Raw genomic sequence first — 15498 nt, 5'->3', positions numbered from 1 at the left:
CCTTTTATAGCTAGAACCAGCTGGTTGCAAGTTTTGCTCTTCCTGTCAGTCTTACCTACCAGCTTATTAAGCGGGTCTTCATTGGCAGACCAAAACCTCTCTTCGTCCGAGTGTCTATTTTTATCTAAGGATAAGTAATCTAACTTTTTATCCATTTTCTTTTCAAGGTCCCTTGAAATGGTTTCCAACATTTGTTTTAATGTGTCCTCCAGGGACTGTTGGGAGGTGGAGGGAGTAGCATGACTTGGTAAGTCATGATGGTCCATATTAATAAGCAAACATTTCTAGAGAAGAGCAACAAGTAGAAGAGAGAGGGTAAAAAATGGCTGACAAAATGTAAGAAACGCTATCAGGGTTAAACTGTAATAGCTGATAGCTAGGAGTGCCAAAGTTCTGGTATTGAGACCACCCATTTTCAGGAAGAAAAAACCTACGATAGAGCATTCTCAGGAGCAGCTCCTAGAATATGGAACTCACTTCCCACGAACATCAGAAAAATCCCGAACTTAGCAATTTTTAAGAAAGAGACCAAGATATTTCTAATGAGTAAGTTCCTTCCTTAATCATCTTATCTAGGCGCTAATTACTCAAATAAGAGATATCCAAGAGGTTCCAGTTAATGGAGAACAAAGAAGACAAAGGAAAAGACACTTAAACAAGCATATAGAGGAAGAGTGAATACTCCATATAACTTTTAAATAACCTACCTAAAAGCCAACGTTGTATCGAATATCTTTGTAATCCTTATCAACAATTATGATAATATTTTTAACTATAACTGTATTATGTCATCATGATCATGTAATTGTGAAGCGCTCTGATACCCAAGGGTCTTGTTCGCGCTATAGAAAACTGTATAATAAATAAATAAGATCAACTGTTAATTTGTTGGAAATCACAAGGGCTTGCGATGGCTAAGAGTCAATGAAAAGGGTTGTATGGCATTACAGCGCGGGCTTTTACCCCCGCGTGCCATTACAACGCTGTTTTTACAACGCAAGTCGTTACAACGACTTGCGCTGGATAGTGGAATAGTTTAATTTTCTATTCCAACTCCAGCCCACGTTACAGTAGGGAAGGTGTTGGAATAGAAAATTAAACAATTCCCTATCGAACAGCGCCCTCCAGCGCAAGTCGTTGTAATGACTTGCGTTGTTAAAGTAGCGTTGTAATAGCAGCGCGGGGTAATGCCCGCGTTATGGCTGTTCCCCATGAAAAGTATCCCAAAGTGTTAAAATGGCTGCCACTCCGTAGGAACATAGTCCCTACAACTCTTTCCCTTGTAGAAGGAGATTATCGGTTGTCATACAACTATATCGACCCCCTTTAAAAAAAAAAAATGTATTGCAGGCGAGATGCGGGCGTGAAGAGAGAGGGGAAATGGGCTTCGCTATGTGAGGGGAAGCGGTCGAAAAAGTTCCTCAGACTGAGAAGGAAAAGTGGAGTGGAAGCTGCATTGCGGCGCTGCCCGGCTGGTCAGGAGGCAGGCGATCACACATCCGCTTTCAGAGCATTATTGTAGCTCCTAGCAACGCGGGCGTGTGGCGCAAGGGGTAACATAGGAGGTTACCATGGTGCGACATTAGCATTGTTACTCCGTTAAGAAATTTAAAGCGGGTTTAAGAGTCTCGTTGCTACGGGGAGTGAAACAATGAGTGTGGGGGGCAAAATAACGTAGAAAGCGAGTTAAGGGGTACTTAAGCAACAAATAAGAAACAGTTCTTGAGTGTGTCTCCGTGGGGACGGTAGTTAACAACAAGAAAGTTAGTAAGAAACTAAAAGGATAATAAGGTACAATAAGGAGCAAGAGACGCTCACAATTAGAAGGCAATAGTATGCATCAGGGCAGAAAGCGGAAAGATAATGTTAAGCATGTGTAAGGCAAGGAAAAACATTGTAAAACAGAGAGTTTAAGAGTGTTCCTACCTTTTATTGGGTTAGAATTTCTTTGTGTCACAATGCTCCATGTTCTTTAAAGTGGCTGTGGTATGCTAATTAAAAGATTAGCCTCCGGTCTTGCCATAAAATTATTGAGTTAGATAGGCGTACCACCTCCAGACTAGTACCAACCTTAAGGTGGGCTACTGTGAGGTGGACACAATTTTTCAGAAGTAGTCACCCCACGGGCCAATAGCCCATTGGCTACTGCCCTACACGGGCAAAGAATATTCAATGGTATCAGCGCATTACATATATCAAACATAGTAATTAAATATATTGCTGCATTCAGGGGCATTTATTGAAACATTTATTTAAATTATTTTAATGAACTAGAAACGTTCATGTCTTCCACCTCCGGCAACAATGTTATTAGTGAGCTAAGAGGCTAGTCGTTTGCTATGTTTCCCTAATTGTGGCACATTTATGTGTGTATGTATGTATGTGTATATATAATATGTATTTTTTTGTCTTACGTGGAGGAACATTGTAATCTATTACCTCAAACACCAGGTTTTTGGACAACGCACATCCTCACATGTATAATATTGCTCTCCTATCTGGATAACGAATTAAAAGGACGCTTGGTAAAATAAAATATTGCCTAAGAGAAATTAAATATTTGCCTTGGATTTCTGTTTGGTTAGGCAGCAAAGCCAGGATTGATCCCAGGTTTTCCGGTTTCACGTTGTGCAATTCAGCAACCAGATGGTATCTCTTGCTCTCATCTTTTTTTACATCAAAGTTTTTATATTACAGTTTTCACATTTTTATTGATTATTTAGCAAACACACAAATAATGTGGACCAGAATGCTCCTTGTCCACACAGGAAACCCCTAACCAAGAACCATATAAATCACTGTGCACCGCTGATTGCTTCCCACCCATATTGCGTACAGTCCCATTCAGTCCATAGTGGGACCTCAATTTCCCCGCACCTTGGCGTGGTTTTTGGAGACCCTCTTTACAGCAAAGCTTAAGGCATGAACTTTAATACTTGATGCGTGAGGTTAATGCATGGGTGGTACGCGGAAGCCACAAGAAAGCTTGACTTGTTTTAGGGGTCCAAGAGTTCCTTCTAGCTGAGCCAAAACCAGCTATCTGGCTCAAACTGGAAGTGGCTTGCCCACCTCGAACTTCAAGGTACATCTTCCCTCATTGCCTATGCTGATTCGTCCTCATCCCACAATATTTTTAGGCTTGTCCAAACCCTCTTTGGACCCGGAAAAGCCGGAAAGTTATCGGCCCATTTCCCTGCTCCCTTGGCCGACCAAAGTGTTGGAGGCCCATGTGAATAAGACTCTTTCCGACCACCTCTCCCGTCTGAACATCTTAGATCCCACCCAGAACGGTTTCCGTGCTGGACATAGCACAGAGACCGCCCTTCTCACCATGGCTGAACATCTTCGCACAGTGATGGATGGAGGACAGACGGCGGCGCTGGTATTACTCGATCTGAGCGCCGCCTTCGATACTGTCTCCCATCCAATCCTGTTGCAGCGCCTGGTGGAGATAGGAGTGTGTGGGTCTGCCCTCCAGTGGTTTCGGTCTTTCCTCGAGGACCGTTTCTTCAGCGTTGCAGTGCCACCGTTCCAGTCCAAACTCCATCCTCTGAAGCAGGGAGTACCGCAGGGATCCTCGCTGAGCCCCACGTTGTTCAACCTTTACGTGAGACCGCTGGCTGAGGTTGTCAGGCAATGGGGTATGACCATGGTGTCATATGCCGATGACACTCAGCTAGCGGTTACGATCAGCGGGGATGTAAACCTGGATGCTCCCAAGTTTCAGAGTGGTCTTAGGGCGGTGGCAAGCTGGATGGAGACCAACTGACTCCAGCTCAACGCGAAGAAAACCGAGGTTATGATCGTCGACAGACGGGCGGACCTCTGGGGAGATAGGTGGTGGCCTCCGGAGCTTGGGCCGGCTCCCCTCCCGGTGACGGAACTAAAGAACCTGGGAGTGTGGATGGATCCCACTCTCAGTTTTGAGGGGCACACAAAGAAAACGGCGGCGTGCTGTTTTGGAATCCTCCGATCCTTGCGCCCAATTCTCAAGTTCTTTGATTCACGCACCCGACAGTTAGTTATACAGGCGACTGTTATATCACGCTTGGACTATGCCAGCTCGCTTCTGGCGGGTGCTAACCAGGCCGAACTTACCCGACTTCAGCGGGTGCAGAATGCCGCTGCAAGGGCTATTGTGGGTCTCCCCCGTTTCTGCCCTGTCTCTAGTACCTTGAAAGCTCTACACTGGTTGCCAGTTAGAGCCAGAATCCAATTTAAGGTACTCTGTTTAGCTTTTAAAATCTTAAAAGGTATGGCTCCTCAAACTCTACTGGACCTCCTGACCTGGTACGTCCCCACTCGGCACCTGAGATCTATGGGTCAAGCTCTCACCATTATCCCTAGATACAAGCTGTGCCGTGTTGGAGGCCGGTCTTTCCGGGTTAAAGCGGCCGAACTGTGGAATTCCCTTCCGGTGGGGATTCGGCTGTCGGAGGATCTTTTGTCCTTTCGTAGGGCGATTAAAACTTTCCTTTTTAAATAAAAACCTGTCTGGATTGCTTTAGCTGTTGTGTTTCTGTGGTTGTTGCGTGGTACCTTGCCGTGCGCCAGGACGCCCCTTAGCTGGGGCAGCTGTGCGCAGTACAAATCCACGTAACATAACATAGCTTGTGCTGAGCTTAAAAGGCACAAGAACAACTAGCAAATTCAGACCTTTACTGAGAACAGAGCTTTTATCACACTTTCAAAATATGAAAGAACAGGTTGATTTATTTTTAGCGTAGGTGTGTTACAATTTTCTAATTCTGTACAGAAGCAACACCGTTGTGTTTGGTGTCATCTGTAGGTTTGCAAAAGGGTCTGCATTAGGGGTATGCGGAATCAAATTCGTTATTATTACATTCGGCAACATTTTATGAAAGCTACTCCAAATTATTCGTTTCCTTCAAATTTTGCTTTGCTGGTGTCTCTGGGTGAAATTGACATGCGAGGGCTTACCTCATGATAAAAAGTCACCTCACTTACCGACAGGAGAATTGTTCGAGCAGCAACTCTAGGCAGGATCGAATCGGTCTCCATGGGTAAAATATTTCACAGGATTGCATAATGCAAATGTCCTCAAGTTCACAGGTGTCTTTAAAATGTCACCCGGCCAAGTCTGTATTTTGTGCATTAATTAAGGGTTCTGCCACCTTTTGGAAAAATGTATTTCCAATTTGAGCCCCCCTGTCTCCATTGGTTGCTGTCACTCGAGCCAGGTGGCTCAGACAAGGTAACACGTTTTTAACGATATTGACATGCATTTTTTTTATTTACTACATTTAGTATTTTTGTTTCATAGACATTGCCTTCAAATCTGGCTAGACGGATCCTTAATATAATTGAAATATATTACTTTTGTGACTTGTTTGTTGATTTTGACATCTTTGAATAGTGCAGTTGACTCATTAATTTCCTCTGATTTCAGTTTGCCTTAAATGTACGAGTAATTACACGAGATACTCTTTTCTTAGTGTGCAAACAGCTGGGTGATATTTCTGTTTTCAGTTAGTGCTGTTTGGATCATTAAGTTCATGCAGTCCCGAGAGCATTGTTGCCAACACAGCAAAAACTCGCTTTGAAGGTTGTGCTGTCAACAAATTACCCAGCGTTGTTTTTAACCTGCAACCCCCCATGGGGCGATCTCTGCCTTAAAATATAAAAAACATTATTGCCCGAGAGACTCCGTTCCGAGCGGTTTATTTTTATTCTTATCAGATCATTTGTCGGAGCAGAAATCCGCACCCCGATGGGGAAAGTGCACCCTAATACAGGGGCCCTGATCAGGCTTTTAAAATGATCCAATCTGTAGAAAATGAGCCCATGTTGCTTTTTCCTGGCCATCTTTGATTTATTGTGTAAGGTGAATGTGTGCAGGCTTACAACCTCTCTCTCATCCTTCATGAAGACGTGGACACTAACAGGCAAGAGTGACTTTCATTAGTCAGGGTAAAATCTACATGTCAATGATAAATATGAGTTTTCAGGTAAAAGGTTTTGTAGGCACGCACGTATTTTCTCATGCTCTTAATTAATTAATTTTTACAAAAAGATAATGAGCAGAGCTGGCCACGCGCTGAACTTGATATATGCCAAAGGCTTTCCGTTTTATTGGATTTGTGGGCTGACCTATTATAGTCCACATGGGTGTCGACAGTGCTTTAAATGGGCTGGTACGGAATAACAGCACTTTTTTTATTTTGAGAGGGAGAGTACCGACACTACTCAAGAGAGACGTAACACTTTTAATTGGAGAGTACCGGCACTTCTTAGAAACAACCAGGTACTCTGTTACAGAGCACCTGAACTTCTATTGTTCCATTTCAAGCACTGAGTGTCGATACAGCACTTTCAAGGGGGAGGATGTGGCCCAACGGCCAGATCTGCCGACTGTGGAGCTGGGGATCCAGGTTTGAGTCTCGGCGTCGGCTCAACATCCCGTGATTCTGGGCAAATCGCTTCATCTCCTGTGCCTTGCAAAAAATAAATGTGTCCTTGTGTAATGTAACTGGTGCTCATGTAAAGCGTTCTAAGACCTTTGGGTACAGTTCGCGCCATATAAAACTGCAACAAAAAAAAAAGTTTGACAGAAGGGCAATTGTATACCTGAAATGCTTCCCCATACAGCAATACACCGACAGGCACTCTTGCACATCGACCAACCGGCATTCAGTAATCTAAGCATGCAAACATAGATATAGCCATTGAACAAGTATCACCGGTCGTTCAGTCATCTATGCACTTAGACCACCAGAAACACAAGTACCAAAGCACACAGACTAGCTCATGTACAAGCACACACAAAGAACATCGGGACTGACTGATAGATGAAAGAGTATGTACAATAATACTCGCCTAGTACATTTTTACATAATTTTTCATGCAATTATATCATATATTTAGGTCAAATACAAAGGACTGTTTCTTATTTGGACATATACTAATAAGGAGTTGGACGTCTCTGGCTGTTTCACAAAGTCTTGTATGAGTGCTCTTGTAGCACTATTTCCCATACTCATAAATGTTTTTGTGAATCCACCCCATACTGCCCAGTAGCACACGACCTTGCATACAAAGATGTATGGATGGACAGACCGAGTGAAGCCCAGGTGGAGCCAGTGGCAATAGGTCCTGGACAGATGGATGTAGGTTCCATGTCAACTTCATCTTTAGCTCCTCTTCAGAGGGGATCACATTTGTGGTGGAAAACAGAGTTTGTGTATGTCGTCTGGTGGAGTCTCACTACAACCTTTACTCTGAATTGGCGTACTCTCTCCTCCCACTCAAGGAGACAGAATTGCTACCCTATTTGGGTCAGCTTTTCCTTTCAAAAGGAAACAATACCAAGGTATCAAAACCTACCACATCTAGGTCATTTGTGATAGGATAGCCTTTGATATAACCCCAGATTCCAACCACAGTGTAGATTATGGTTAAATTGGTCCTGACGAATTGCCAACTGATCATTATTGACCAATGGCAAGAAACATGTTGACCTTTTAAAGCTAACATAGATTATTGCGACTGGTGATAGCCACCACGTTTTTAACCAGACAAGTAGACTCTCCTATTAAAATCTTATTTAAAGGACTACCTAGTCTATTTTAATATGCACGTTTTAATACACATATTCACTCTCACACTTCAATCTACACAACTGGTCCTACATAGTCAGAGTCAGAGTCAAAAACACTTTATTCGATTAAATTAAAATCATAAAAGTATGCTATACATTCATAGTTGATCATTGGAGTATTTAAAAAACAAGACTCATTATGTACAAATTCCATATTTACAAATTTCATATTTACAAAAGTTTTTAAAACATTTTTTAAAATACTTTTCGTCATACTTGCACTGTCTATATTTTCCTACAAAATTTCATTTCATTTTTACTGTTTGTGGTATGGGATTGTACAATGGTCTATTTACAGTAATATTTACAAACCTATAATACAATCATTTAACAGTGATACCCCGACTGGGTGTACAATTCTTAACAAAGGCTAGGTCAATTAATCAGTGTCTGAGGTATATTTCGACGAGACCTAATGGACATTGTGAGGAAATTTGCTACCCCATACATAATTAGAGGTGTTTCCATTAACTGGTCCTACATCCACACTTCACATACAGCATTGGGACAAAAGTTTTCCAATAAAGAGCCCCTTGTGGGTGCCCGTCAGGCATGGCAGCTCGGCCAGATGAGAAGCACGCCCTATGATGAAGCATGACACCCATCTGGGTGTGTGAAGACTCCTATTCCTAAGGGAGCTGACCCTGGTCCGTTCCCTTAATTTCTGACCAACCTCCTATTCTCTCCTCTTTTCTGGAAGGAACTTCATACCCTAGTTGTAAATAGTTGACCTATTAGCTCTCCCGGTCCCCCCTTTTTTTGTGAAATGCTGGCATGTATCATTTAGTATTTATGATCTTGACAGTTTAACATATTTTTTTCTCCTGCTTTTAAAAGAAATGCGCGCTTTAAAATAGAACCTGAGACAGTAATACGCTGTGTCTCTTTAAAATTCATGACTTGTTAGCATCAGGCAACGGAGTGATATCTATGCACACAGGCTTCTACAGCAAATGTATGGCTTCAAAGTAGTTTCTGTAGAGACCAAATGTTATTTTGAACAGGACCAGGTCTGAAAACAGCAGATGTCACAATATTGTGATGCAACACCTGAACGTCGTTTCTGTATCATGATGCTCGTAATCCTATCTTACTCACCTAATTACGAAGCTAGCTAATTCCAGACATTAGCCCCATAGGCCTGTATCATGAAAAAAATGATATGATATGAATGCCACATGCGGCATTAAGTCGAACTTGAAAATAAGCGACTATAAAGCTAGTGGAAATTCATTGTAAATTCTTATAGAATGAACCTGGACTGACTGTATATCAGCATATATAATTATTTTGACCCCATAAAAAATATTAGTTACATCCTGCCCCTACAGGCATTTGAAAATAATACTTTTCCAGTAACTGACTTCCGTACCAAATCCCTGAATGAAAAAATAAAGGTTTGGTGATCCCTCTCCTGTTATTTAACACACCCAAAACTACTGCTGTCCCCACCGTACATACAGTCTTTTTCCATCTCTCCTCATCTTCTTTCTTTTGCCAAGTGCCATGAGTGATTCTGCTCGCTCTCTCTCTGTCCCTCGATGAGGTCTACTTATTCATCGTTTTACAGCGCTTTTATGAGGTTGGTGTGAGAGACTAGGTGCTTGCGTAACTGCTTCCTTTTGTTGTGACCCAATATAGGCGATATATCTCCTTCCTCTTAAAATCTTTGTTTGAGACCCTTGGCCTTCAGACTCTCCCTCTCTCTCTCTCGCTCTCTCCCAGTCTCACTGTTAAGTCCTTATGGCTTCCCATTGTTTCCCTGTATGGCTGACACACTTGTCATCCTCCATGATGAAGGAAGGGATGACGGTCATCCAGAAGAACTTTTAAGGATTGTCTCTGTCATTGCCAGGTGGATGCACTAAAACTGCCTAAGGTTGAGCTCCATCTAACAAGATGGAGGTCATTGTCCTTTGTGTCCCTTAGATTTTCTGAAAAGACTAGTAGTGGCCTGTGGCTTGGACTCTCTCAAATAAGTTTGGTCTCCCTAGAATTTCGGCATTTTGTTTCACTTTTGTATGTCCTCCTAAAGTATATCAACAAGATGCTGTCCATCTACTTTCTCAGGGTCCTATAAAAACCTTTGTTTGACTTCCTGTCTCCTTTTATAGTGCCTGTGTCGACGCAGCACTAGGGCACCTGTATAGGTAGCAGTGAGCTTAATAAAACTGATAACATTTCTTCCTTGCTGGTCTATTGCATCCTCTGTCCCTAAGCCTTCCACAGTATTTCTTTTGCAGATTTTGCTGGGTACAGAATGCAGCATTCTATTCTTGGAAGTTACACTTGACATTACTTCTCATCTTGCCCTTTTGCATTTGCTAAATAGAAACAATATCTCTTTAAATGCCCCTCTATCTCTTAATACTCTGCCTTCATCTGCCTTGTGTTTACCAGGCAAAAGACCTGACTTGTTGTGCAGTCTTTCATGGCGAACCTCCTTGTATTACCCCATGTGCAATGTGCTTGCATTGTGGAGCATCATTTTTCTTTCCTGACTACTAAAGCGTGGAGTTTTCTTCCGTGTTCTTTAAGATCAATTGCCAACTAGTATTGCTTTGGTAAGAAACTCAAAATGTGTGTAATCCCTTTTTTCTAATTCCCCTACCTCTTGTTCTCATTTGCCCTCATCCCTTAATTTGTCGAGCCAGTGCAAGGACTCCTGTCCCCTGTACCAGTTGGACTCTATAAATAGTATTCATTCATTCTTCATTCACTCACCTTGGGCTTGTGTTGAACGACAAATGGAATGATGAATGCCTTCTCAGACTTCTTGTCCTATGACTATTTTATCCTGTATTGCCTCCGCCCCACTTCCCAGTCCTGGACATTGGCTTTGCTTCCTTGGTATATTCTGGAGCCTTGCACAACGTCAACAGTGATTGAGCTTCTCACATGGGCCTGGACCTTTGTGACAAATCTCTCCAGCAGTACCCACTCTCTATACTTTTACTCTGACTAGTAGTTTGACTTTTTTTTAACTCCCAATGACACACCTGGGCATGGAATTTTGGCTTGTACTTGGTCCACTGCTTCAACATTCTCTCGTTTGAATGTGCCACTAAATGTTTCGATGTTGGGTGCTCTTGTATTTGCAGACTCATGCACCATCAAACTGTCCAGTTTGGTGGTCAAAGTTATAGAAGGTTTCCAAATCATTTGCCTTTGGAGTTTGGTTGACTTGATGAATCATTACATTACTTGTTTCATTGCCTTGTCTTTGGCCTTTACCAATGTGGACATGCGTGTGTTGGCTTGCTTTCTAATACCGTCAGGAAATGCGCCAATGGACATGCTTGGATTTTGTTTCTGTCTTAGTAGAAATCTCTTGCAGTCCTCGTTCTCTTTTGGACTTCAACAAGCATGAAAGGTGATGCCTGCAACATTGTCATATGCTCCATCGCCTAGCTAGAGCAGCATACGGATATTTTGTGTGCACCCTGTGTTTAGGGTGCTCACAAAGCTCTTGAAGCTTGCCCAGAGGTGGCTGTCTACTGTGCTGTAATGCTTACTCTTTAAACTTCTTCATTTTTACCTTTCAGGTTAGTAAACTCTCTTTTACCCAAGCTTGTTTCATAGAGATGAGCAACATTTTCTGACATCACCTAGGATCTTTCCAAAGCCCTGTTCAGGGATGTGTAGCTATCCCAGCGGAGATTAGGTCTTTGTCAATCCTAGGTCTCAAGTTGACTTTAAGTGCTGAGAGAAGAGAGCCCAAGTGGCACCATGGTTTTGCATAGATATAATAGAGGACAAGCAAAGGTTTTAATGTGCGTAGTTGTATCGCAGTCCTGGAAATTCTGCTGTCGGTCACATCTAAATCTGAAATGCGACCTGAGAATGATTCTAAAATCCAGGGAAAAGAATATACATGGTTGTGACAAGCTGATTTTAAATACTGACTTGAGCAATTAGGTGGCATTGATCTTGGGAGTAAACATTGCCAAAAGGATGGCTTTGTACGTCCTTTTTCTCCCGTTTGGATGCATTGAAAAGGGCCATTTTCTAGACCAAGCTGGGGGTGGGTAGAAATTCCATCTATATAGACGTCCGTCTACAGCCTTTCTTAAGGGTTCTTCCTTCACCAAACCAGGACACACAAGATGTACATTCCAAGACGCAGAAAATATACTGGTAAGAAGATGACATCCCAGCAACCTATAGTGAAGTAAATAATTACACTTCCATGAGGCCTCAGGATGGCCTCAAAGTATTCAGCAGTTTTTCTTTTATCCAATCATCACACTGTATAGGTGTCAAAAGAATGATATTAGACATGTTATAATCCAGTCTGCTCAAAAAATCTTCTGCTTTAAACATCTATTTACAGGAACAAAGTACAAAAATTGGGGCTAAATATGCCCATCATGCCTAAATCTATGGGCAAGGTCGACGAAAGTCCATGGCTTTGTATGAGAGTTCTGCAGACCGCGCATCCCATAAAATCTTCGGGCTATACTACATAGATGATATTCTTCTGACCTGTGAAGACCAAAAAACTTTCTTCAGGTTTTTATACATGCATTTGTATAACCCCTGCAATGTTTTACATTTCTGCTACGCATGTGTAATTGCTTGATTTGGAAATATAAGCACAAGCAAACAGACTTCATTCATACCAGACTATTCAGAAAACCCATAACTATTCACTCTGCCTTGCATTCAATAAGCTGTCATCCAAAACATCAATTACAAATGTATTAAAAGAATGACCGTGAATTAAAATGATTTGCAGCAACAAGAGTTTTAAAATCAAGACCTGAAAATGTACCAACAAATTTCTTCAATTGGGGTTTTCTCACAGTCCTCGATGCTGCATTTACATCAGTTTGACAAGAAAATGGAACAAAATTGTGTGTGCTCCAAAGAAGACCTAAGGTGATCAATAGGTTTTCTGACTGATTTCCAGAATGGACAACATTACATACGCCAGGCCCTTGTAAAATCTGGCACCTGAGAAATAATCCGATTTCTTTAGATATTGTGTTGAACAATCAGTAGCTTTCAAGAGGTTAACTAACTTAAGGTGCAAACGTTTCTCATCTGAGGTAAAGACAAACTCCTTAATCCTATCCAATAGCTGTGAAACAAAAAGGTTTTTAAATATGCTGTAATTTTTCTTCTTGTATGGGTGGCGCCATATAAAAATAAACAAATGTAATTACCACAGTAGCACCTTTTTGATTGCTTACTTGTATAAAAAAAATCATCTTTAGGATCCGTCATTAAGCCAAGCAAAATCAAGGTTCAGGAGGACTACTGCATTATTTAGAAGACGGACAGTCAAACACTATATGGTCAAAAATATATGAACTTTGTCACCGCAGATAAAATTCCATAGATTTCTTGGGGAGAAAATCCAGATTTTTACTACGCCAACCAGAAAATAGGTGGATCACCTGACTTGACACATGATTTAAAAATGACAATGTACTACTCTATTGGCTCGTGTAGAGATTTTAGCAATACAGGTTTCTACAGTTTTATTTTGTTTATTGCAGTAAGCTCTGTCAGACCCAATGAAGAATGTCTATTTGTACCTACCAAAGAATGTGTCTGATCTTTCTTATCAGTTTCTAATTGTTTGAACGTATTACTACATTGCTGTAATCTGCTTTCTGTCTGCTTGCTGCTTTAAATGTGTATAAATATACATTCTAGTGCCAGAATGCGTATCTTTTCAAAAGACAAAATGTACATATGCTGTGAATTACTCCTGCCCTCTGTGATATGTCTGCAAAGTATTTTTATGTATTATTATTATTATTATTATTATTATTATTATTATTAATCTTCTTATACATTAGACCACTCATGGTCAGAATTGCTGGACTTGCTAGCAGCACCTTAGATTTTGTGGACTTCGCTGTTAAAATCTCATTAAATTATACTGTGCACATTCATTACTAAAAACGCTTAAGATGACTGATTTAGCGGCCCCTGTCACTTCCCCCTCACTAGTCTTTTGATGTTACTTGGATCATCCTCTCTTCAAAAGCACTTCTTAGAATTGCCAAGACATCTGTTGGTGGAGGGGGGGGGGGGGGGTGAGGCACAATACTTAGATTATAATCCTAACTAGAAACCTAATCTTCTGGTTGCATCTGTATCCCTTCTGTTAAATGTATTTATTAACTTACATTAATCTTTATGTGACTGGTATTTCAGAGTTTGCCTGTCTCTGTTCTCTCCCTACCTGTTTCTTCCATTCTAACTTTTCTTGGACTGGAAAAGAAAGTAATAAATTGTGGTGAGGCAGTTTCAATTTTTAGACATAAATTTAGGTGACTGCAAAGTGGGTCCTGAATTTGAGAGAGCACCGCATATAGTGATACATTAAAAGTTGAATAAAAAGCTAGATAAAAATAAAGGCCATCATTCACACAGTGGTGGCATCATTCCTATTGGTATCTATTACTCCCTATGAACGTCTGTACTTTGCTGTCACTGATGAACTCATAGATTACTGTCTCTGCATTACTCCTCTTCACTGATGATTCCTTCCTTTTTTGATCATTGGCGCCTCTTTACTGCCCTATTTAGGAGCAGTGATGGAGTTTGGAGAGGATCTCATCTGCACGGAGCGGTATGGCACCCGTTTTATGCAAGGATACATTGAGGATCCGAATGGGCAGCTGCGGTGTGTTAAAGAACGAACGGATGACCGCTACCGGTCTCTCAGAGACTTCTTCACAGTGAGTAATATTAAGAAGTAATGTATTAATGTTGAACAATGTATTGTACCCCAGGTATTATATAACCAGTGTCATTACTCCTGAATTACTGGTAGTCATTTCACCTTTCTTAGATGAAAAGGGTTGGGGAAGACACCACCTTATGTAAACATCTGACTGCAGATTACACCGAGATCGCTACTACAGATACTAAATGATGAGTTTTCCAACAGCTTAGTTAATGTCTAACATGTGGTAGGGGCTGGCTTGCATCTCTTAATAACTATGTGGGATCACAAAGGACTTCCATTGCTGTAATGATCTGGATTGTTGTGCCCGAGCCACAAAACACTCCAAGTCTCCACTCATCATTCCCTCATCACTGGATTTGAGATACTAAGGTTTTCTCTCGAAGAGAACTGTCTGGGCAAATCAAATTTATTATATTAGTTCTTAAATATGTGGACAGGAATTAACTGAAGGGGGTGTAAATAGGTCGGGAATGTTAGGAGAAATTGTGATGCATGGGAGGAAATTTAAATTTTCAGGGCACCAAAAGATGCCAGTGTATGGTGCTATTCAGGTCTTTGTCCAGAGCAGTCAAGATTGTGTCCTGCCATGCCTTACATACTTTAGATCAGTGACCCAGAAAAAAGTAGCTGTGTCAAAAATCCTGAACCAAGTTGGTTATTCCAAAGTGATCTAAATAATTCATTGAGCAGTGATCTGCTAGAAGAATGATATTTATTTGCTATTAAACACCTTAGATTTTGCATTGTTCCATTTTCACCAACAATAACATACATATACATTCCACTGAGAAGTCCACATTCTGTGACATCACAAACCGGCTTTATGGAGTACCGAGGAAGCACGGAAAAGCTACTTGGACAGATCACAACGGTCCCATTAAGAAAACCTCATACTGACACGGAGACTGATTTTATATGTCCGGATTTCAGTTGCTGTCTAAAATTTCTTTGCTCTCTAGGGTTTATACATCTGATTGGCCCACCCACTGAGTCTCTATTGCGTAGGTGACTTATTCCTGGGTCTGTGCAGAGCATGCAGGCTCGGTCTTTTTTTTCTGTTGTACAACACGTCTGTCTCATTTATTGCATTGTTGATAAGCTCAACTCATACGCAGTCCGACTCACTGCATCCAAGGGACCTTCACCTTATTCTTTCTAGTATAATTGACAA

At 41.4% G+C, this 15498-nt stretch overlaps 1 protein-coding gene across 3 annotated transcripts in view; it reads left to right on the top strand.

Annotated features, from left to right (window-relative positions):
* RUSF1 (RUS family member 1) overlaps window positions 1-15498 on the top strand; it is a 216880-nt gene that overhangs the window by 33348 nt on the left and 168034 nt on the right. For all 3 annotated transcript variants that reach the window (XM_078652830.1, XM_078652831.1, XM_078652829.1), the window contains exon 2: window positions 14165-14316. In XM_078652830.1, the coding sequence (XP_078508956.1) occupies window positions 14173-14316 (144 nt within the window). In that variant the 5' untranslated portion in view covers window positions 14165-14172. The remainder of the gene's footprint in view (window positions 1-14164; window positions 14317-15498) is intronic.

The sequence above is a fragment of the Lissotriton helveticus genome, chromosome 7 (assembly GCF_964261635.1).
Source record: "Lissotriton helveticus chromosome 7, aLisHel1.1, whole genome shotgun sequence".
NCBI classification, from domain to species: Eukaryota; Metazoa; Chordata; class Amphibia; order Caudata; family Salamandridae; genus Lissotriton; species Lissotriton helveticus.
This window is presented reverse-complemented; position numbering and strand designations above follow the sequence as displayed.